The 16,674-nt window shown below is 41.3% G+C and overlaps 1 protein-coding gene across 5 annotated transcripts in view; it reads left to right on the top strand.

The window, feature by feature from the left end:
- The first annotated feature begins 3,860 nt into the window (after nucleotides 1–3,860).
- The window catches only part of LOC121513689 (NLR family CARD domain-containing protein 3-like), a 49,626-nt gene continuing 36,812 nt past the window's right edge, over nucleotides 3,861–16,674 (top strand). For 2 of the 5 annotated variants that reach the window (XM_041793601.1, XM_041793605.1), the window contains exons 1-4: nucleotides 4,159–4,305; nucleotides 5,518–5,885; nucleotides 7,568–7,788; nucleotides 12,159–13,998. In XM_041793601.1, coding sequence (XP_041649535.1) covers nucleotides 4,288–4,305; nucleotides 5,518–5,885; nucleotides 7,568–7,788; nucleotides 12,159–13,998 — 2,447 coding nt within the window. In that variant the 5' untranslated portion in view covers nucleotides 4,159–4,287. Of the gene's footprint in view, nucleotides 3,891–4,156; nucleotides 4,306–5,517; nucleotides 5,886–7,567; nucleotides 7,789–12,158; nucleotides 13,999–16,674 lie in introns of those variants that run through there. The other 3 variants (XM_041793603.1, XM_041793602.1, XM_041793604.1) reach the window with 3 other exon arrangements.

Raw genomic sequence — 16,674 nt, 5'->3', positions numbered from 1 at the left:
TCATTAAAGCTACCTTTTGCCATTAAATACCAACTTTATTCTAGTTTTTGCCCATTTTAGCTACTTCTTTTTGCCACTTTTATCCCATTTTTGCCCTTTTTCACCATTTTTCCACTTTTTGCTAATTTAAGATGCTCATTGCCATTAAGTACAGCTTCTTTCCTCTTTTTGCCTGTTTTTGACTCTTCTTTTTACCACGTTTATCCCATTTTTGCCCTTTTCATCACAGTTAAGCTACCTTTTGCCATTAAATACCATTTTTTTCTAGTTTTTGCCCATTTTAGCTACTTCTTTTTGCCACTTTTATCCCATTTTTGCACTTTTTCACCATTTTTTCACACTTTTTGCCCATTTAAGATACCTTTTGCCATTAAGTACAGCTTGTTTCCTCTTTTTGCCCATTCTTGACTCTTCTTTTTACCACTTGTATACCATTTTTGCCCTTTTTCATCACCTTTCATCCATTTAACTTACCTTTTGCCATTAAATACCATTTTTTTTCTAGTTTTTGCCCGTTTGAGCCACTTCTTTTTGCCACTATTATCCCATTTTTCCCCTTTTCACCATTTTTCCCCACTTTTTGCTCATTTAAGATACCTGTTGCCATTGAGTACGGCTTGTTTTCTCTTTTTTGCCCATTTTTGACTCCTCTTTTTACCACTTTTATCCCATTTTTGCCCTTTTCATCACTTTTCACCCATTTAAGCTACTTTTTGCCACTAAATCCCATTTGTTTTCCATGTTTTCCTCCCCATTTTCACCCCTTTCCACCCATTTTTGTTGCTTTTTGACTAACTTGTGTCCCTTAACTTGTTTTTATTGCTCCTTCAAGCTTTTTTTTGCCTCTTTTCACTACTTAGACTGTGGCTCTTGCAAAGGTAGTTTTCAACAATTTGGCTCTCTGGTTGAGCAGGGTTGAGTAACACTGTTTTAGATGCTGTTGTAGCTGTGTTATGCTGTTGTAGGCTTGGACTGCAAGGGGAACTGGCACTGAGCTGGCTGCTTTAAAGGTGTTTTAATTGAGACAAGTAAAAAGTGAGTCATGATAGTCCAAACAGGAGGAAATGAATGCATGAATAATCCTCTCCATCTGAGCTGGATTGAAGTGATAACTATGAGATTTTTAAATAACGTTTGCATATGAAATTAAAGTAATAAAGTACATATAACATACCCTACTTACCAATGATCAATCAATCAATCAATATCAGTAATCAACCACACTGATCAACGAGGGTATACCCTGTACGTAGACCTTTCACTGGTGTTCTTGGCTGACTGCTGCTAATCGAGGTTCAAATGTCACTTGGGCGTGGCCGAGTTGAAAGCTGACCAATCATAAGAGGGTCAGTGGCTGACTTTGGTCCCCAAAACTAAAGGTGAGTTTAGACCAGTTTGATTTTCGTCTTGTCTTTAAAGAGCTGATTTGGATGTGCCTGGTAACTTCATCTTTATTTTCCATGGGACACCTCTTCTGCAGAGTGGTAGGGTTTGAAGGTCTCCTTGGCCCAGGTGGACTCCTTTGCTTAGTTGTGGCAGCAAGTGAAGACCCCAACTGGAGCATTGCATGAAAGAGAGGAAGTTAGTCACAATGTATCACTAAAACAGCAAGCCTCTTTACTTTTATAATGTCTTAACTTGTATTAAAGGCCGACCAATCATTTTTCAACAGTGATGCGTTCTGAGATATGCAGTGTCTCACAAAGGGCAAAAACGTGGACATTAAAACTAGGAAGGGCAGAACACTTGATCAGGTCTACACCAGCCAGGGGCGGAGCTTGGTGTTTCCAACATTAGGGGCTTAGCCCAAGACTAGGGGGGTCCAGGGGCGTTCTCCCTCAGAGTTTTTCCTACTTTACAGACACTATTTTCATTGATTTTAAGTCGTTTGTATTCATGGAATGCACATATTTAATTCAGGAGAACTTTCTGTGCTTATTAAAACAATGTTTATGATTTTAAAGTGCTGAGTTTACACCTGTAACCTACTTACATTTGTTTGTTTTTTAAATTCCAAAAGCAAATAGCAGAACAGAATTAAAAAGCTGACCTGTCATCTATAGGTACTATGTGACAAATTCCTTTCTGACTCTCTCTGCTCTCTCTTCCTCCTCTAATCTTCAACTCTCTCCCTTTCTCTCTCTGCTCCACTCTTTCACTCCTGGATGGAAGTTTGCTCCACTGAAAGAAGAAAATATAAAATCACAAAGTTTCATATTTATGACCATGATATTAGCATTAAAAGAGCAAATATATCTCAGTCTCATCAACTCTTGGCTCCTCTGCTATCTTTTCTGTAACACAGCTCTATTATCAGATTAACACTTTCATCTTCTGCCTCTTTCTTCTTCTGCAACTGTCCTTCACTCAGCACCTTTATTTATTTTTATCCTTCCATTATCTTAAAACTTCTAAATATCAAACCTCACCCATAGGTACCAGGCATGTAGGATTTACTTCAGACATGTGTGGAGGTCCTGTCCCAGAAATCTATCAGCTTTAAAAGCTTTATTTCCTATATTGTGGTGTGTTTCACACTCGTTTTCTCTAAAAATGAAGGGGCTAAATTAACTGTGAGTTTAGGGAAAATCCTCAGGTTAAGTGTTTCCACATTATTGGAGTCAGTAAGGTCAGACTAAATCACCCTAAAATAAAAACTAACCATCTTCTAAAGTCTAAAATCCACATAATATCCCAGATAAATCAGAAACCAAATCTAGGGGGGCGTTCAGAACTGCCAGTATTTTAAAGAGTGAATAAGGTAGTGTTTCCTGCCTGATCTGAACCTCTCCAGTCTACAGTCAGCTCACACTTCAGCAGAAACACAGTAAAGAGTGGAGCCAGGCTAAATCATGAGTGGAAGTTTAATCTCCTCTCTTTTAGATCATCTTTTATTCTACATGATTCATGTCTGACTAGAGTGTTTTAACACAGCCAGAACCAAATGTTCATGTAAATGCACGACAGTTTGTTCAAATGACAAACGAGTCTTCTTTTTCTGCCCAACCCCAAAACGAGTGAGACTCTGTTTGTATAGAACATCTCTGATGTGCTCAATCCGTCTGTGACGGACAGCAGCATCACTGCGCAGACTCACAGCTGACAGGATCAGATCACAGTTTATCAAACACGGTCAGAACTCAGAGGAAAACTTCTAGAAAGAGTGTTGTCTGTAACGTGGAGGATGCAGATTTATTTTCTCAGCTAAAGCTCAGTCATCCTGATTCATCAGATGGACGTGTCTGAGTTTTTAGCTTTTATTCAGAGCAGAGAGTCTCTGACTTAAAACCACACAGTAACAGAGCAGTGGGCTCAGGCTGAATGAACGTGCTGTATGTTGGCTGTCTGCTAAATCACACTTTAGAAACTTTACCTGGATTCTGACCATCTCTCCTCTTTGCTGAACTTTTCTCCCTTCAACTCCCCGGCCTCGACATCTACCAAAGATTGCATATTGCTGACAAGAGCACTCACTTCATCCCCAATTTATTCACAATCAATAATTTAACGGAGGAGCGAGACGCTCTGAAATGTATAAGTTTCGTGGCTTTTATGAAAACATCCGTGGCTTAAGCCCATGTAGCTACACCCATAACTAATCTCAATGAAATGTTCTGAACAGATGTGAAAAATCCACACAAACCAGGGGATTTTTTATTCAACCTGCCAACTGAGCCAGTGAGTCAAAGTTGTTTTCTTGTTGTATCTAAACCCTAGTGTCTTTGATTAATGCCTTTATTTTGAAATCAGCAGAGGGAGATGGTCATGAACTACAGGTTTAAACTCCGCTCTGTTGTCAGGAAATGCCAAAGGGATGAATTATTGGTGAAAGTGAAACTTTAATTCAGACTCCATTTTGAGCAGAGAGACAGACGCACTTCAGAGAAAGGGTGAGTGTTAATAACTCAACATTATGATTGTTTTAGTGTTAAAATCTCGGGTTCATTGGTGAATAAAGCAGCTTAATGCTGAGTCATCCACTTTAAACAGTAAAACAAAGAAAACTGATGAGGAACAGAGCTCCGTCTGGTCCGTTAATGTCGCACTTCCTATTGTGAAATATTACAAGATAAAACATTGTATTTTCCATATATATCAAACATTTTTCTCTGCTAAGGTTCAAGTGAGTGGCTCTTTTTGTATACAGTGATGATGACAGCTAAGGTTAACGTAGTGAGACCACTCTTTTGTTACACACTGAGGAGGCCACCCTGGACTGGGAAGTGTCGTGATTCACTGGACTCCTTTTTGTCATGAAGTGGAGAAGGATCCTCCCCTGAAGATAAAATGACACACTCATCGAGGGTCAGGAGCTTTCTGCTCTGAGAGCTCACTGGGACCCACAGATGGGTGATATTTGTGACATTTTGTAAACTTTATATGTAAACTTTGATAAACTTTGGGTCAATGACCATTTAAGCCGAACTAATGCTCTCTTTGTCCTTCTGCCAATAAGAGAACAGCGCTAAATTCTAACACTATTTTCTCAGCTTTTGTGAGACTAGAAAAGTGAAGGAAATTCAGTTGTGGAGCCAAAAACCAGAAATCAGATCTTTGTAGTAGATGTCAGAAACTTTCTGTGTGTGTAGAGCTGTGTCTGATAAGGAAGAGTGATTCCTCTCTCTCTGAGTCTCATAATGTGAGCAGATTTAAATAGCAGCTGTTAGCAAAGTTCACTTTAACAAACCTGAGACAGGATTCCTGCTCTCTCATCTCACAGTCAGTGTTTCTGGGTTCTCTCAGATTAAATGGGCTCACAGGGTTTTATAGCAGGATTCTCTCCACCCTTTAAGTCCTCATGACAAAATGATAATAATATGAACCTGTGAGGTGTGTGAAAAACACTGAGACTGTAAATCAGAAGTGTCCTCATGGTTCTCAACTGGTGGGTCGGGACCCAAAAGAGGGTTGCAAAGTCTTTTTTAGCGGGTTGTGGAACTAAAATATGGCAAAAGGTTTTTGGTGTGCTTTTATTTTGAAGGATTTGTCTCCATCACAGCTTCGTTTGATCTTAAGTCCACACTGTCTCATTTTCAATGAAAATTTGGTTCTGATTAAAAATGAATTCAGTTTGGTTGATTTGTCATTACGAGAGTGATGGTGGGTCCTGAATCTAGACCAGTTTAGATCCACTGGTCTGAAAGGATCCAGTGAAATGAGAGTAGAGGTTTACATTTTCCTTGTGGGTCCAGAGCTGCTGTTTCAGGTTTAATGTGATTTTAATGACATAGTGATAATACCATACACCATGAGAGTGTTTAAGGAAGGTTTAATGGTGTTAGAAACCGGTTACCCCCTAATCCTGGTCTGAGATCAGTTCTATAACCAGACCAGGGTCAGATACCCAGCAGTGATCCAGATCAGATTAGGGTCAAAACAGACTGCAGTGAGGTGTGGGATCAGGCAGACAGGAGTGAAGGTGAAGTCAGATAAATTCTCTCTTTAGGTCATGAGGCTTGAATTTATGAACACGTTCTTCCTGTTTGTTTCTCTCCTGTTTGTCTTCCTTGTTCTCAGGTTGTTCTACCTTCATGTTCTTCATCGTCCTCTGCACAATCTGGACTGAAGATGATGGGGGACCGAGGAGACGAAGAGGACAGAGGAAATTCTCCTCCTTCCAGTGGTGTCTCTGTGAAGAGTGACTGGTCTAAAGAAGAACCTCCATTCTTTAGTAATGGACCAGGACCAAGACCAGTGCCCCCTTTTTCCAGTGGTGTCTCTGTGAAGAGTGACTGGTCTAAAGAAGAACCTCCATTCTTTAGTAATGGACCAGGACCAAGACCAGTGCCCCCTTTTTCCAGTGGTGTCTCTGTGAAGAGTGACTGGTCTAAAGAAGAACCTCCATTCTTCAGTAATGGACCAGGACCAGGACCCTCAGATCCACAGTAAGAGAACTTCTCTTTAACCTCTGAACTGTCAGGATTCAGCTCTTTGTGTCTTCAGAACTAGAGTTGTCTCAGTCCCACATTTTTATCTCTGATATCCTGGTAATAAAAGCAGAAATTTGGTGTATTTAATGATTCAGAGGCTCCAGACTAAGACTAATATGAGGCTCTTCAACATTTTTCTAAGTTTAAGTTTAATGTGGAGACTGAACTGAATGTGAGCAGAGATCATTTAAAAGTTGTTTTAAATCAAACTGTTCAAAGAGAAGACAAAAATCTTTGGAGCAACCAGGAGATAAATTTATTGTAAAAAATTAAAAACAGGAGCAGAGACAGTTAAATCTAGACATGTTTCTAAAATAATCCTCTGAATATTGTTAGTTCAAACCATCCTATCACTGTCTTAAAGCAGATAAAACTTGTCATTAAGAGTCCAGTAATAAAATCAGGAGACAATCAAAGTCCAAATCCCAGACGTCCTTTTCCTCTTCCTGGCTGTGTCTGTTACTGTAAAGCTCTCTGTTCCTTCCTGGACGACACCGACCCCGTCAGCCAGCACACCTGAAGAGGACAGATCACAGCAGCAGTGCACAGCAGAAATCTGGCCTCTAGATTCCTTTTCTTTCCCATGCTGGAGTGATTGTAATCCCCAAAGGTAGCAGCTTCTCTCTCATTGGTTCCTTGGAATGTGGATCAGGCTGCAGAGAGCTCAGCAGTGTCTAGCTATTGTGCAGTGAAATCATAAGTTCAGAGCTGACCAGTGTGCAGCTGCCCGTATTTCTGAAAATCAGTAGTGAACCGTGGCTCTTACACATGGGCCGTCTGCTGCCACCGCTACCGCTCCCACACAAACACACACACCAAAGCAGTCCAGCCTTCTGTGTTCACCTATAATACAGCAAAATAGTTCTGACACAGAAAATATAAAGCTACAGAGTTTTTCTTTACTCACACAAGTCCAGCCTTATCAATGGAAAGAGAAAAATCACATGAAGAGAGAAAATTATGAACAGAGAAACAGTGGATGTCACAAGAAATGTTCATCTGACTTTAACACAGTTACATCACACAGACTGCACGCCCACTTAGATCCTGAAGGTCCTGAAAACAACCCTGAGAGCAGACCAATGACAGCTCCCCATTCCTCTCTACCACACAAGACCAACAACATGTGAGCCAACACAGACAGGAGGGACACAAACTTCAGCTCCACTGAACAGTGAATAGTGACTGTAACTTTATAAACTCACCATCACAGACCAGCAATATTGTTCATGAATAATATTAGAATGGCAACAACAATAAAGGTTTAAGATTCATCAGCTCCTGTCTGAATTCATGAGAATCTAACATTTTAAAGTTCATCACAAACAAAAAGCAGGAAACAATAAAAATAAATCAGTCCCTGGTACATGAAAAACTCAAAGCATTTGTCATCAGAGCGTCTGATCTGTTTGAGAACCAAGAATTAAAACCTGAACATAAAAACCAAATCTGCCTCCATCAAGGTGAATAAAAATACCAGTTTGATTTTCCAGTCTCTGTGTGTTCAGGATGAAGGTGCTGTCAGATTTTGGAGCAGATTGTTGTTTGAACAAGAACTCAGTATCAGACATTTAGCTCTACATAGCTTTTTAACATTCTACTGTATGTTCTAATCTGTTTATCCTTTAAATCCCTAGAATAAGAAAGAGGCCTGTTTCAATGGAGGAACAGCTGTCCAGCTGTGCTCTGTGTCAGGACATCCTGAGAGATCCAGTTTCTACCGGCTGTGGACACTGGTTCTGCAGACAGTGTATCAGCTCTTACTGGGACCAGTCTGCTTCATCAGGAGAATCCTCCTGTCCTCAGTGTGGAAAAAGACCACAACTACAGATATCCAGTCAGTCCAGAAGTGTAACAGGTAAGACTGGTGTCATTAGTTTACATGCAGGTAGAAAAAGTGGATTTATGGTCTGACTTTGACTAAAACTCCTGAAAAAATGAGTGATAAAATCCAGTGTAGAAGCCACACTTTGATACCTATTTGATCTGTAAAAACCTGGCTGTGGCTGATAGACCAGGACGACTTTATAGGACCAGGACAAAGAGCTAAGACAGACAACATCATCACCACAAGCAGCTATCACTGCCACACACAAACTGAGCTGTTAGAAGGTCAACAGGGAGAAGGTTCTAGAGCAGTGGTTTTCAAACTGTTTTCACCCAAGACACACCTAAGGTTAAGCCAAAATCTCAAGGCACACCATATTTAAATCAATACAAAATAGACTTTTTAAATAATGTTACAGTCAAGGTGGCCTGTAAGGGGAGATAACGGGGAGAACTTCCTGGAGCCCAGACAACAGGGGGATCGTGGAGATGGCAAAAGTAGGCAAAAGGTGGCAGAAATGGGTAAAAAGTGATTTAAAAAATAAATAAATAAAAAAAAACATAGCAAATTAGGAAAAAAGTGGCAAAACAAAGTCAGAAATGGGCAAAAATTGGAAAAAAGTAGCAAAACAATAGCTTGAAATTGGCAAAAACTTGTTGAAAGTGTCTAAAAAGTGGCAGAAATGGGTTACAAGTGGTCTAAAAGGGTTAAATGTTGTAAAAAGTTGGAAAAAACGGATTAGAAGTGATTAAAAAGAGCCAAATTGGGCATGAAAGTGGTGAGACAAAAGCTAAAGTGGGCAAAAATTGGCAAAAAGGTGGCATAAATGGGTTGAAAAAAGTCAAAAAGTGGCAAAATAGATCACGAGTGGCAGAAAGTGGAAAAAATGGCTAAAGTTACTGAAAGGTGGTAAAAAGGGGTAAGAAGTGATGGGAAAATGGCAAAAAATGGCCAAACAACAGCAAAATTAGGCAGAAAGTGGCAAAAAGGTAGCAAAAATGGGTTAAATGAGTCGAGCGGGTAGAAATTTGAGTGGAAGGTGGAGTGATAATTAACGGAACGGCGTGAATCCCCTCTTAGCAGACGAGCAGGCGCAAGGAGCAGCTCTGTGAGCGAGGAGCGGGAAATCTCATCACTCTACTCCGCTCACATGCTCTGGTGCAGACCTCCGCCATTAGCCCTATCTCCTAATAGTAAGGATTCCTTTAAAAAATTCCTGGATCCAGATGGTGATCTGAATCACTCCCAAAATCTACTCAGTTCTTCCTTATGCCATTTCTGACATTTCATCAAAATCTGTCTATAACCTTTTGAGTTATGTTGCTAACAAACAAACTAACTAACAAACCCTGCTGATCACATAACCTCCCTGGTGGAGGTAATAAGTGGTGAAAATTAGGGATGCATGATAGTTATCGGCACCGATAAATTATCGGCCAATATCGCATATATTTTACATATTTTAATTTTGCCGATAATAAAAAATTAACCGATAAAACCCACCGATAATAAAGGCGTTTGTTTTCATTCTCACCAGACTACACATTCCGAAACAGCAGGTGGCGCCGCCGTACGTTTCCCACTGTTAACCACCAGAGAAGAAGAAGGACACAGCCTCAGCTGTACTGCCGGAGTAATTCAGTATTTACAAGGAGGATAACCCGACAGTGTTTACAAAGTTTGTCCCGCAAAGATTCTGAAGAGTGGAAAACAGTCCTCGAGTTTTAACACAACGGATCTTATAAGTCACTTATTGTCATCATCCTAACGGCGTTAAAAAGAAGCGGCAGCAGCCGCTAGCATTAGCCGCGGGCATGAGGACCAAGCCAAAGGTTAAGACGAGGCAGAGTGCTGATTGAGCAGGCACTGGAAACTGCAGAAAGTTTGTCAGAGCCAAAAGGAAACGCTAATAATGACAAAATCATTTTGACATCTCCTGATTCATCGCTACTTTCATAGACGTATCCCTGCCTGTTCTGTTTGACGTGGTTTCATTCAGTCTGATCCACGTTAGGAACAGAAGTTTAGTCCGACCACGGTGGACTTTACATTTTAACCTATCTCTAATATGACTTATGTAAGTGCATATTTTTAATCTTAATGTAAAACATCAGCTCTCTTTATTTCTGACTTATGCAGCAAAAACCAAAACCCAGACCCTCAAACATTTCCATTTGTTAATCATGACAGCCTGTTATCATTTAGTTTTATGTCTGATTTGACACAAGTCAGCTGAATTCTTGTTTAGTTAAATGAAATGTCAGATTTGACCACTTGTCAAGATACTTAAATTTACTTCAAGGGAACAGGGGAAAATGTATGTCAGTTGTTTGTGTATGTTGTACTTTGGTACACAAATGTTTAACTAAAAAAACAGCTGTAAAGTTTTGTGATGTAAACATGAGTGATATTAGAGTAAGTTATAAATATCTTTGCTCACTACATATTAACCCCTTCTCGCCCCCAGATGTGCATAAATACATCAAATAAACTTTTTTTAAAAAACAAAAATTGAAAAAAAAAATCAGTTCTTATCGGTTATCGGCCATCAGGAGTAGGAAATTATCAGTTACCTGTATCGGTTCAAAAAAATACTTATCGTGCATCACTAGTGAAAATGCTAATAAAAAGCAGCAAAATGGTTTAATTTGTCAAAAGAAGTGGCAAAGATGGGTAAAAAAAATTGGTTAACTTGGTTAGAATGTATAACCTTACAAAGTAGATGGATACGCCCATTTCCTTGTTTTTCACTGCTGAATCCATCTTGTTAAGCTCCAATCTGAACCATTCAGGCCCAGTTAGAAAGTGACAGGACCAATCAGTACAATCTTATATAAATGTATGTAAGTGAATTAATCATTTCAACACCAATTTCAACCCAATAATAGCTTGCCATGCTTTTCAGCTCTTAATGCGGTAACTGTTAGCCAGGATGCTAGCACTAATGCTACTGATCAAACACACATACACTGATATCATCAATAAATCCCAACTGGGGAGGGCCCATTCTCTGGGATTTTTCAGGGGTCCAGCCAGATCTGTGGGCAGGCCTGGTTACAGTACTTGCCATAAAGTTGTAATAATAACGTCTTGTACAAATTCCCACGGCACACCTAGACTTGCCTTAAGGTACACTAGTGCAACCACTGTTCTAGAGTCACTGGCTGAAATGGAGACATGACCACCTACTGTAGCAGACAACAACATGCTTCACTGGAATCTGAGAAACGTTCTGATTGTGTCTGAGAACAAGACTTTTGGATGTTCTTCATTAGATGGTATGTAATGATGATATATTCTCATGAAACCAGAACATTTGAACATTTTAGCTGAAGCCTGTTCTTGTTTTCAGTTTATTCTCCTGTAGCAGCTCAGATTTATTACAGGGCTATTTTTGAGTTGTGCAGTTCGTGTAATACTAGCGAATCTCAAAAAATTAGAATATCATGAAAAAGTTCAAAATTTTTGTCACTCTTTTCTGAAAGTGAAACCCATTCATTATATAGACTCATTACACATAGAGTGAAGTATTTCAAGCATTTATTTCTTGAAATGTTGATAATTATGGCTTACAGATAAGAAAACCCAAAATTCAGTGTCTCAAAAAATTAGAATATTACATAAGATCAATAAAAAACAGGATATTTTCCAAAGATATGTCAGGCTTCTGAAAAGTATGTTCGTTTCTATGCCTTCAATACTTGGTTGGGCCTTCTTTTGCATGAATTACTGCATCAGTGCAGCGTGGCATGGAGGCGATCAGCCTGTGGCACTGCTCAGGTGTAACGGAAGCCCAGGTTGCTTTGATAGCGGCCTTCAGGTCATCTGCATTTTTGGATCTGGTGTCCCTCATGTTACTGTGATTGATTGGGCAGCAAACTGGCCTGACCTGAACCCCATAGAGAATCTATGGGGTATTGTCAAGAGGAAGATGAGAGACACCAGACCCAACAATGCAGATGACCTGAAGGCCGCTATCAAAGCAACCGGGGCTTCCATTACACCTGAGCAGTGCCACAGGCTGATCGCCTCCATGCCACGCCGCATTGATGCAGTAGTTCATGCAAAAGAAGGCCCAACCAAGCATTTTTTAAATTGACCTTATGTAATATTCTAATTTTTTGAGACACTGAATTCTGGGTTTTCTTATTTGTAAGCCATAATCATCAACATTTCAAGAAATAAAGGCTTGAAATATTTTATTTATGTGTAATGAGTTTTTAATGAATATAATATATGGTTTTCACTTTCAGAAACAGGTGACAAAAATATTGAACTTTTTCATGATATTCTAATTTTTTCAGATGCACTGGTATCTAACAATGAAAATGGTCTATTTGATCATGTTCTAAACCAGATCCCTGGTGTCAGTCCAGTCTGATATTGTTGTGGTCTTTCAGCAGATAGAGGTCTACAGGAGGTTCTAGATGAACACAGGATCAGTCTGAGGGAGAGATGTGAACATGTGACTGAAGGAAGTGATGAAGCAGGAAGTAGAACCCTCCTGAACAGGATCTACACTGAGCTCTACATCACAGAGGGACAGAGTGAAGAGGTGAACCGCCAACATGAGGTGAGACAGCTTGAGACAGCTTCCAAGATGGAGAGCCTCCATGAGACTCCAATCAAGTGTCAGGACATCTTTAAAGCCTTACCTGGCCAACAGAAACCCATCAGAGTGGTTCTGACCAACGGTGTGGCTGGTGTTGGAAAAACCTTCTCTGTGCAGAAGTTCACTCTGGACTGGGCAGAGGGCTCAGAAAACCAGGACGTCAGTCTGCTGGTTCTGCTTTCATTCAGGGAGCTGAACTTGATCAGAGATGAGCGCTACAGTCTTCTGGAGCTGCTCCGTGTTTTCCATCCAACATTCCAGAAGGTCAGAGCCCAGACGCTGGCTGTCTGTAAACTTTTGTTCATCTTTGACGGCCTGGATGAAAGCAGACTGTCGTTGGATTTCAACATCAGTGAGGCTGTGTCTGATGTGTCAGAGAAGTCCTCGTTAAACGTGCTGCTGACAAACCTCATCAAGGGGAATCTGCTTCCCTCAGCTCTCATCTGGATAACGTCTCGACCTGCAGCAGCCAATCAGATCCCTCCTTCATGTGTGGACAGGGTAACAGAGGTCCAAGGCTTCACTGACGCCCAGAAGGAGGAGTACTTCAGGAAGAGGTTCAGTGATGAAGATATGTCCAGCAGAATCATCTCCCACATCAAGACATCCAGGAGCCTCCACATCATGTGTCTGATCCCAGTCTTCTGCTGGATCACTGCTACAGTTCTGGAGTATATGATGAGCACGGAGCAGAGAGGAGAGCTGCCCAAGACCCTGACAGACATGTACTCACACTTCCTGTTGGTTCAGACCAAGAGGAAGAAGAACAAGTATGATGAGGGACCTCAGATGAGTCCTGAGGAACTCACCAGATCTGACAGGGAAGTTCTTCTGAAGCTGGGGAGGCTGGCGTTTGAACATCTGGAGAATGGAAACATCATGTTCTACCAAGAAGACCTGGAGCGCTGTGGTCTGGATGTCACAGAGGCCTCGGTGTACTCAGGAGTTTGTACTGAGATCTTTAAAAGAGAGAGTGTGATCTTCCAGAAAACAGTCTACTGCTTTGTTCATCTGAGCGTTCAGGAGTTTCTGGCTTCAGTCCACATGATCCACTGTTTCACCAACAGGAACGCAGATGTCATGGAGGCGTTCCTACAAGAGGACAACAACAGAGACTCATCCAAAAACTCCTCTCGAAGAAAAAGGAAGTCTTTTCAAACTCCATCCCTGGATGACTTCCTGAAGCGTGCCATGAAGACATCCCTGAAAAGTCCAATTGGACACCTGGACCTGTTTGTTCGCTTCCTTCACGGCCTCTCTCTGGAGTCCAACCAGAGACTCTTAGGAGGTCTGCTGGGTCAGACAGACAACAGTCCAGAAATGATCCAGAGAGTCATCAAGAACCTGAAGAGGATGAACAGTGATGGTGTCTCTCCTGACAGAAGCATCAACATCTTCCACTGTCTGATGGAGATGAACGACCTCTCAGTACATCAGGACATCCAAGACTTCCTGAAGTCAGAGAAGAGACCAAGGAGGAAATTCTCTCTGATCGAGTGCTCTGCTCTGGCCTACTTGCTGCAGATGTCAGAGGAAGTTCTGGATGATTTTAATCTGAGTCAGTACAACACATCAGCCCAGGGACGACAGAGACTGATTCCGGCTGTGAGGAACTGCAGGAAGGCAAAGTAAGTCCAGATGTGATTAAATAAGAGCAGGGCTGGTTCTAGTCATTTTAGGGCCCTAGATTTGAATTTGGTGTCCCCCATCCCCAACACTTTGTCATAAGCTCAGAGTAAAGTTAATAGTTTAGTCACTAATATTATTGTAGAAGTTTAGTTTGTGTGTTTGACTAGTAATGTCTGCTCTCTTTAGCACATATGATCTGCTGCTCCTCTCTTAATGCACACAGAGCTTCTCCCAGCCCTCCACCTCTCTGAGTCTGATCTAAGATCAATATTCTTTAGCTTCACATGTCAGCAGAATCATAGAAATCTGGTTTGAACTGTCAGTCGGTATGAAGTGATCACAACGGCTGGTCTTTGTGTTGATGAGGAGGATTGTTGATGAAGATCACAGTGATTTACAGTCAACAGAGAGCAGAGGAACATGGAGAACATCAGAAAAGCACTCAACGGCTGAAAAGTTTGATCTTTGACATCAAACTTCACAGCTCTCTCATACATGAACAATAAGGGGTGTAACAGGGCTGCTCTTTCTCTCTGATCAGCTGCAGATACACCTTCAGCTACAGGTGTCAGCTCTACTTTTACAGCCCAGAATGTTCTCTAGATGATTCATCATGGACAGGACTCTAATACAGTTAAAACACAGAAAATGTTTAGAAATACAAAATCAAAGGACAGCACACTTTGGCACAGGTGTGGTCCAATAGAAACACTGGTTGTTACATGAAGTCACCATCACCTGACCAATGAAAGGTCCACCATAATGTCATTGAATTTAAACACAAGGATGTGCAGTGTGTTTTTATTCAGGGTTCCTGTGGATCCTAGAAAAGTCTAGAAAAGTCTTAAACTGGACATTTGAAAGAGAAGTCCATCAGAGTCTTAAAGTCTCATTTTGACCAGGAGGAGGTCTTAAATTTTAGAGAGGACACTAAGACGTGTCTTTATCCAGTCCTGGTTTTCTAGCCAACCTTAGACGGTCTGAATGGTTCTTTTTACCCATAATTCTGCTCCATGTGACAGTTAGCAGCATTTCCAGCAGTGCTGCCTGTACATAACCTGTGTGTGTCAGCCCTGCCCCCTCAGTGTGAGCGGCTCAGAGAGAAGCCTTCAGTGTTAGAGAGAGATTAGCCCCAGATTTAAAGAGAAGAAGAAGAAATGAATTCAGCCACACAGAGAGGACTTGTGGTTATTAAAGGCTGTCCCAGAAAACAGCAGAAAAACAGCAGCAGCAACATGACGGCTGTACAGTAAGGATTCAGAGTTCTCTGTCCATGTGCTCATCCTCACTCAGTCATGTCTGTGTCTCTGTACCTCTCTATGTAGAATCATGAGCCAGGATATCCTTTATGAATTCATATTTAGCACCATGGCCTGTTAGTCCTGGAGGAAATATCAGTCTCATGTAGTGGTGGACCATAAACTGGTATTAACACACTGCCTGTCCAGATAAAAAGTCTCACACTCTAATATTTCACTGGACCGCCTTTAGCTTTGATTACGGCACACATTCTCTGTGGCATTGTTTCAATAAGCTTTTGCAATGTCACAAATTTTTTCATTCAGAGTTGCATTAATTTTTGGCTGACCGCTGAGGTCAGCCCTACATATGGCCTTGTCCGTGTTCTGACTGAGTAACTGAGTGAGTGATGCTTTTGTTTAAGCCATATACTACAGAGTTGCGTTTGCTTGGACTAAATGCTGGCAGCGATGGCTGCTTCCACTGTGTTAACTAGGCTCCAGTTAACATTATGTATGGCTTAATCCATACAGAGTTGCTCTATGGGCGGGGTTTACTCATGCAGAAAGCCCTCTAATGGCTGCCTCCACTGCTCTAAATACTCAGATATGGCTTTAGCCTCTGTTTAACCAGAACTCGGCTGCATTTCTTTATGACAAAGAATAAAACAACCATATAAGCATTTCATGTTGGGAAAAATGTTTTTACTCCTCTGCTGAGCTGCTTTGGCATGACTGTGATGGTTGAGGGGGGAAAAGGTAAATTGTTGCGTAAATGCTTGTTGACTAGCCGAACATTAGCCTTAGCCAGAACAACACATTTCTTCATCACAGCTAGCGCTGAGAGAAGTGTGGAAAGTTTCTGCGGAAAAAACCCAAGATGCAGCTCTTCTTCCCCCGCTTTGGCATGACAATGTGACAGTTAGGGGGAAAGGGCTAGTTGTTTTTATATACAGCTAATGAGTTGTTGTGTCCCAGCTAACAGCTAGTAGGCCTGTTATTAGCTGGGGCTGAACCGCAGCAGAGCTTCTGTCTGAACCAGACAAGGTGTCTGAATCCAAACAAGCGCAGAGAGCAACACTGAAAGTTTTCTGTGGCAGAAAAAAATGTTCTATCTCCACTCCCGGTCTGATTCGGCATAGCTTTCTATGACCTAGACTGCTGTTGGGAGCACACGCTGATGAAGGGATTAGCATGTGGCTACCACAAAGGGTTAATGGGGAGTCCAAATGACCTCATCTAATAAAGAATCAAATGCATATCAGAGTGATCAGAACAGCCCATTTCGAAGATAACACCCACATCCAGCCAACTAAACCAATGAACTGGGGAGTTATGGTCATATAGCAGAGAATGATGAGGGAATGTTCAATAATGTAATAGGCAAAGCTAGCAGACTGCTGCTGCTAGGCTAACAGTAGCCTCACTTTGAAGCAT

This window comes from Cheilinus undulatus, linkage group 8 (assembly GCF_018320785.1).
Source record: "Cheilinus undulatus linkage group 8, ASM1832078v1, whole genome shotgun sequence".
NCBI lineage: Eukaryota > Metazoa > Chordata > Actinopteri > Labriformes > Labridae > Cheilinus > Cheilinus undulatus.
This window is presented reverse-complemented; position numbering and strand designations above follow the sequence as displayed.